Source organism: Portunus trituberculatus, chromosome 31 (genome assembly GCF_017591435.1).
Source record: "Portunus trituberculatus isolate SZX2019 chromosome 31, ASM1759143v1, whole genome shotgun sequence".
NCBI classification, from domain to species: domain Eukaryota; kingdom Metazoa; phylum Arthropoda; class Malacostraca; order Decapoda; family Portunidae; genus Portunus; species Portunus trituberculatus.
In genome coordinates this window covers 4,351,622-4,359,121 of record NC_059285.1, presented here as the reverse complement: position 1 = coordinate 4,359,121, position 7,500 = coordinate 4,351,622, and the positions used below count along the sequence as shown (strand labels likewise).

Genomic DNA, 7,500 nt, shown 5'->3' with positions numbered 1-7,500 from the left:
GTCACTCAGAGGACATTCTATAGTGCCATATTAAGAAACGCTTCCCTTTCTCACCGCGACCATTATAAAAGACCCTAGAGATGATTAGTCGAGTTCTAAAGAGTATTTGTCCAGTTGATAATGCAGAAAACTTGTTAACATGTGTAAGCGCCGTGGCAAGCGCTTGTGGTAAGGTGACTGATACCACTGCGTCAAACTCACACACTTTATTGGGATGCGGTCAAATGTTAAGTTAACATACCAGATACATTACAATCCACTCTTCGCTTCGTCAACATAGCAACAGCTTTAGAGTTTATACTTTCAAGAGCTTTTCAGGGGTGCCTCGTCGTGCCGTGAAACGCATGAGGGGGTTGAGGCGTCGGCGTCAAGAGAATGCATCACTTCTATACGTGTTGTTCTGGAGCTAAGGCAGGTGAAGATGCAACCAAAGCGCATCACTGTACATCTCATGCATGTGACAATGAACGGAAAGAAACAGGATGGTCTGTCGACGAAGATCCTCTCCACGGGCAGCTTGTCGTTGTGTCAGTGCCTTGCTGTTCACTCGTCGACAAATAAAGCATTTAAACATGGTCAACTAATGGCCGGCCCACCACCATCCAGTAATGCCTATGCAAACTCGCCAAGGTGTGCTCTCTGCCTGAGTGTCTGGCCAGGAACACTTTAACGTCTCGCACGACGAGATATGTCACCGGATGTTCCTTGGGAAGAAGTATCGGGCCCACTTGCTGAGTGTCTCCATATTCGTCCAGTCGACGACTCCCTACCCGGAGCACTCTTTGATTGTCGAGATGCGTTTCCAGTAAGTAGAGGTTGTTCTTCTTGGTAAGTTGTCCGCTCTATGGGGCTTTGAGAGCATCGCGTAAGTGGTTCCTCTGCATGTGTCAAATGATGGCTGTCCATGCCGTGCGCAACTCGGTGACTTCGAGTCAGGGTGCCGAAAGCCTGGGATGACCCTTCGTTAGCCAAGTCGTAAATCGTCAGAACCAGGCCACTGTCTGCAAGGTGTACCATGATGAGGATCACGACAACAGTTTGTCAACCACTTGTGGTTCTTGTGGTCTCGTAGATGGGATCACAGAGCAGTCCTATCGATGTTAGCCTTAGCCTCTGACGGGCTACTAGGAAATTAATCAACAACAATAACTCCCGACAGCCTTAAGGGAGCCGTCCTCCTAGAGAACAATCCCGTGACCCTGAGTTCCATGCACTTCGACTCCCCTGAATCCTTCTTCAGGAGGGTCGAGATAACCGTCAACTTTCTTATTTCTTGTAATCCCAATGTTTTCACAATTCGCCTTGAACAGAACGAGCGGGTACTGCTGGAATCTATAGTAAGTCACACGTTTTGACTCTCACTTTAGTACGATCACCTACGGGTGTCAAAATTATCGGCACGATAGACAGAGCTGTTCTTGTCTTGCCTTTCGTCGTGTGAGTTAGAGAGCTCTCGGGCTAGTCATTCTTTATTTTCTATGTCTCTCGCCTTTCCGGCTGCTCCGTTCTGCTCTAGACTCTCATGTAATTTCTGGGACTTTTCATCCTCGTGAAGCCAACTGGAGTGTCGCCCCTTGCAGTCCTTTATATCACAAGGGCGTACTCTGCAGTCTTTCACCAGATGATTGCCTTGTAGACACATGAAGCACCTCCCCTGTGCTCTCACGACCTTCTTGCGGTGGTGCACCGGCAGCGACCGAAACGTAGTGCACAAGGGAAGGGTATGACTCTCGCCACAGAGACGACACTTATCACTGCCGGCGTTCTCTCTTCCATACTTCACATAAGGCCTGGTCTGGTTGGTTAGATACATTTCACTACCCTGTGGTTTGGCCAGCCGTTTTGTGTCACGTTTCATGCTGAAAGTGGAGGGACTTTTGCTTGGACCACCTCTCACATCTCTGTAGAGTCTGGCTCTCTCCTGTGCAGTCTTTGAAATTCAGTGTCGCTTTTTCCCCTTAATACGATGTCAATTTCCACTCTCTTGGTCTCCTTCACAAACTGCAGAACGTCCTTGATGCGCTGGGTGCGGTTGGCTCTCTTTCCTGTCCAGTGGGCGTTCCAGCGGATTCGCATAGCGCTATCTAACCTCAGCAGGATGTCTCTGATTGTTGACGTGTTGTCGATCTCGGTCAGTTTGCCGAAATTTTCAGCGGAAGAGATATACGATGTCAGGCGAGCACACAACTGAGAGAGCGCTTTGTAGTCAGTCTCCCTGATCGCAGGTCCATTAATTATCATCTCCCTTGACTGGTTCAGGTACATATTTTTGTCTCCAAACCTTTCGTCCAGTATCTCCAGCGCCATCTTGAGACCTTGGCTTGCAGGTAATACCATGCAGTGCACTATCAATTGTTGAACCTCCCAGTCACAACTACTGTACAGCTGGTTAAGCTTGTGCATAGCTGAAGCTGATGAGTTGAGGAAGAGCTCTTCAAACTGCCTCTTGAAGGCCCAGTAGTTTCCGATGCTGCCCGCTCGTAGTTTTGGGAGTTTTCCTTGCATCATACGCAACATCTCAATCAAGGCCTCACTGCTTCCATCCTTATACTTGTCTCGCGTTTCTTGTTGTCCCTTTTCTGCACTCTTAATACGTGTATTTCTTTTACTTGAGCATCCAGTACCTTTCTCGTCTATCTCTGTGTTTCCTCGGTCGACGCGAAGATCCAGTGCCCCTCTCGTCGGCCTTACGGTGTTTCTTCGTGCCATTACGGCGTTTCTGACAGGTAAGCCTTGAAATGCACACCGCCTTTTCTTTGCGCACCCGACTTGTATGTCTTCTTCACTTGAAAACCCAGAAATCTTCCCATCTGCTTCTCTGCATCTTTTTGGGCCACCACGGCCCGATATGACGAATTTGCGTGCCCCATGTGTTTCATCATCGTACCGGTTAGTTAAAGACCTCGGACTTAGTCCGTGATCCATTCTTCTATCGCTCCAGTTATTTGAATCCCTGTCGCTTGAGGTCCTTGAGCTGGTTTCGTTCTCAATTTTCCCGTGTCGTTTCCCTTTAGCGCTCCAGCTGTTTGAATCCTCATCACTTGAGGTGCTTGAGCTGGTTTCGTTCACATTATTCTGTATCTTTTCCCTTTAGCGTTGCAGTTATTTGAATCCTCTTCACTTGAGGCCATGGCCCATGAATCGGTTTCACTCTCCTACACCCCCTGGGTTTCCTTGCCGTCTTCCATGCTTCGTACAAGCAAGAGAGTACACTCCCCTTCAGTATTCTCTCCCCCTCGGAATGTTGCGTGCCGGGAGCGTAGATTTTGTCACCAACACTGCGAAAAGTTATGTCCCAGGACCGTGGATTTTTTCACGATACTGTACATCACACTATTGAATGTTAAGTGTTGATTCATTAGACCTTTTCACGGTACTGCACGCCGCTCAAGGTCGAACTCCTAATGGGCGCTTCCGTAAATTTTACTCACAGTTTTTCCTCTTCGGATCGCCCACCTACTGCTCTTCCCGTCCCGAAGATACAGTCCTTACGATGCCATTGTCGTGCCAGCATCCAATTCCCTCTGCGTTTGACTGTAAGCGCCGTGGCAAGCGCTTGTGGTAAAGTGATTGATACCACTGCGACGAACTCATACCACACTTTACTGGGATGCGGTCAAACCTGTAGAGTTAAAATACCAGCTACATTACAATCTATTCTCCGCTTCGTAAATATAGCAACTGCTTTACAGTTTACACTTTCACTAAACCTATCTCGTCACTTGACACAAGACAAACACCCAACACACGTCAGCATGTTCTTGTATTACAGTCTGTACTTACAGGAATTAATTCATAATGATATGACATTCAGGAGCACACTTATATGACATTCAAGACATTAATATATGAATACAATATGAATACGTTAATACACAGTAATACATACGCACAGCGGGAACAGTCAGGGTTCTATGATAACTCCATGAGTCGCTCCATACGCTCGCCTCTCCAACAGCGTTAGCTCCAATACAGTGACGCACGACACCAACAGCGTTGTGTCCAACACAGTAACGCACTACACAAGTGTAGGAGTCGTGAGCGACGTCTTCTCCACAGCTATTCCCGTGGTGGAATGCCGTGGCACGGTGGCATCAGAGTGCTTCTCCCGAGGATAACCCCTTGTCATCAAAAAACCCATAAGGAACGAAGGGCGAGCTATGCCTAATGAAGCTACTGATAAGAGGAAGGACGCCGTCAGCGTGACCCCCATTTTGCATGTCAACCTGGTGTAAACACTCACCCTCTCTCTCTCTCTCTCTCTCTCTCTCTCTCTCTCTCTCTCTCTCTCTCTCTCTCTCTCTCTCTCTCTCTCTCTCTCTCTCGCCAGCTGTTAATGGCGACTACATGTCACTACGAGTAGAATTATAAAAACATCCTTAAAAATCCTTATCACTTCAACTAGAGGCCTTTGATAATAGTGAATAGTGAATAGGCCTATAGTGCTGACTGATTGGCAGCGTTTTCATGAGTGTTTTCCTTCTTTTTCTTTCTTTTATTTACTCGTGAATGAGACACAATCTTTATCTAAGTCTTCTTGTTTTTGCTATCTGTTTTCTTTTTTCATATTATTTTGGTGGACCTCCTCCTCCACCACTACCACCACCACCACCACCACCACCACCACCACCAACAACAACAACAACAACAACAACAACAACAACGGCAACAAAAGGAAAGGTAGCAGTCAATGTGTAAATGGAGCGAGGACCTCCGTGTGTGTGTGTGTGTGTGTGTGTGTGTCTATCTTTTTATCTGCCCGTCTCTCGGTTCATCTTCCTTCTTTCCTCCGTCCCCCTCCCCCACCCCGCCCCCCTCCCCCACTCTTTTTATTTTTTCCCCCAAAGAACTTTCTCCCTGTCAACTCTTTACATTTGGCCATCACTCACCTTACCTTCTCCTCTGTCTTTCCTCCTCATCTCCTCCTCCTTCCCTCCTCCTCCTCCTCCTCCTCCTCCTCCTCCTCTTCTCCTCCTCCTCCTCTTCTCCTTTTTCTTCCTATTATTCCTTTTCTTGTTCTTGTTTTGCTGTTCATGTTCTTGTTCTGCTTCTTCTTTCTTTCTTTTTTCTTTCTTTCTTTCTTTCTTCTTATTTTGTAGTAGTAGTAGTCGTAGTAGTAGTAGTAGTAGTAGTTGTTGTTATTGTTGTTCTTCTTATTATTATTATTAATCATTATCATCATCATCTTTTTCTTGTTCTTGTTCTTGTTCTTGTTCTTCCTACCCATTCTATTCCCTACTTTTCCTTCTCTTCATCAATGTTTTCCTGTTTTCCTCTCTCTCTTCCCCTACTCATTACTCGATACATTCTCCTCTCATTTCCCTTCCTCTTTCCCTTCAAGGAGGTGGAGGGAAGAAGCCAATTTCCCTTTCCTCTTCCCCTTCCTCTTGCCCCTCTTCTCCTCCCTCCTCTTCCCTCTCTTTCTTCCTTCACCCATTCCTCTACATTCCCTTTCCCACTCCCTCGTTGCTCTCACAGACTACAATAGGTAAAGATAGAGAGAGAGAGAGAGAGAGAGAGAGAGAGAGAGAGAGAGAGAGAGAGAGAGGAAAACCCATCTTCTCTTTCCTTCTATCTCCTTCTCCTCCTTCTCTTCTCTTTCTTCCTTCCTCTCTACCTCTCTCCCTTCCTTTCCCATCCCTCACCTCCTCCTTATCTCCCTCCTTCTCTTTCCTTTCTTCCCTCCTCTCCCCTTCGATCTCTTCTCTTCCTTCACCTCCTCCTCCTTCTCCTCCTCCTCCTCCTCCTCCTCCTCCTCCTCCTCCTCCTCCTCCTCCTCCTCCTCCTCTCCTTCCCCATCTTTTCCAGGATCTACACACACACACACACACACACACAGAGAGAGAGAGAGAGAGAGAGAGAGAGAGAGAGAGAGAGAGAGAGAGAGAGAGTGGTGGCTAAGACTAAAAAGAAGAAAAAGGAAGGGAGAAGGAGGAAAGGAAGGGGAGGAGGAAAGGAGAGAAGAGATGGAGGAAAGGAGAGGAGGAGGAAAGGAGACAACCCTCATGTTATCAGTCATCGCGTCTAGAGTGCCACCAGCTCCCCTCACCCCCCTCCCATTCCCCCATCACTTCCCCTCCCTTCCCCTTCCCTCACTCTCTCTCCCGCCGCGGCTGTTGAACCTGGTGACTGGCTTGGAAGAGGGGAAGGAGGTGAAGGGAAGGAGGGGCAAGAGGGGAAGGGAGGGGTGTGGTATGTGGGAGAAATGAGGGTTAGGTGACGAAGATAAGGGGAAGAAAGGGTAGGGGTGATGAAAGAATGGGCTAAAGGGAGGCAAAAGGGAAAGAAAGGGTGAATAAAAAAGGGAGATGATAAAAAGGGGAAAAGGAGGAAAGAAACTTAAGTGAGGGGAAGTGGGAAAAAATGGAATAAATGAGGAAGAACAAAATAAAAGGGAAAGAAAGGGTGAATAACGATGGGGCATAAGGAAAAGATGAATAAAAGAGGGAGGTGATAAAATGGGGAAAGGAGGGAAGAAATTTAGATGAAGAGAAATTTTAAAAAGGCTGAAAAAATAAAGGAAAGTAAATAAAGGAAAGGAAAATCTAAGGGAAATGAAAAAAAAAGAAAAATGTTTGAGGAAATAGGGAAAAAAGAAAACAAAATGATGAAATGATGGAATAAAGAGAGACAAAAGGGAAAATGAGAGGAAGAGAGGTACATGAAGAGAAAAAAGATAACAATGAAAGAAGATAAAGAAGATGGAAAATAAAGATTGAGATAAAGAAAGGAAAAAGAAAAGAAATGAAAAAAAGGAATTGGAAGATAGAGATGAAGAAAGTAAAAAAAAAAATGAAGAAAGAAGGAATGTAAAAGGTAAAAGAGGGAAATGCAAGATAAATAAGACAAGAGAAGAAAAAAAGAGAAGATGGAGAATAAAGAAAGGTGAATAAATGAAAAAAGAAATAAAGAGAGGACAAAAGAGACGAATAAAAGGAAGAAAAACAAAGGGAGATAATGAAGAGAAAGGTAAAAATGACGAAATTAAAGAAGGAATGAGAAACAGAAAGCAAGAAAATGAGGAAACAGAGAAAGATAGGAATGAAATAAGAAAGGAAAAAAAAAAACGGAGATAGATAAAGAAATGAATGTTTGAGGATGAGGAAACAAAAAAAAAAGACATTAGGAAAAAAGGTGAAGAAAAGAAAAGAGGAAAAAAAAGGTATGAAGAAAACACGAGCAAAGGAAAAGAAGAAGAGCGAGATTGAGAAAGAAGAGAATGGAAAGAGATAATAAGAATGGAAAATGAAAACAAATATGACGAGAGAAGATGAAGAGATAAAAAGAAAATAGGAAATAGAAGGAAAGGAAAAGTTAAGTTAGAAAATGAAGAGAAAGAGAAAGGGAAGAAAAGAAAAGAAGAGCAACGAAAGAAAAAAAAAGAAAAACAGGAATGGAAGCAAAGCAAAAAATAAATAAATAAAGATATGAACAGGAAGCAAAGGAAATAGAAAAAAAAACTGGAAAAAAAGAAAAAAAAAACAGAAAAGAAAGAAAAGA

General features: G+C 44.7%; 1 protein-coding gene across 1 annotated transcript; it reads right to left on the bottom strand.

Moving 5' to 3' along the window:
* Positions 1 to 205: 205 nt before the first annotated feature.
* On the bottom strand, positions 206 to 4,062 carry LOC123511683. The gene is given in 3 exon segments (XM_045267740.1): positions 206 to 1,894; positions 1,897 to 3,622; positions 3,894 to 4,062. Coding segments are annotated over 2 exon segments (1,245 nt in total). The 5' UTR covers positions 2,710 to 3,622; positions 3,894 to 4,062; the 3' UTR covers positions 206 to 1,462.
* Positions 4,063 to 7,500: the final 3,438 nt, after the last annotated feature.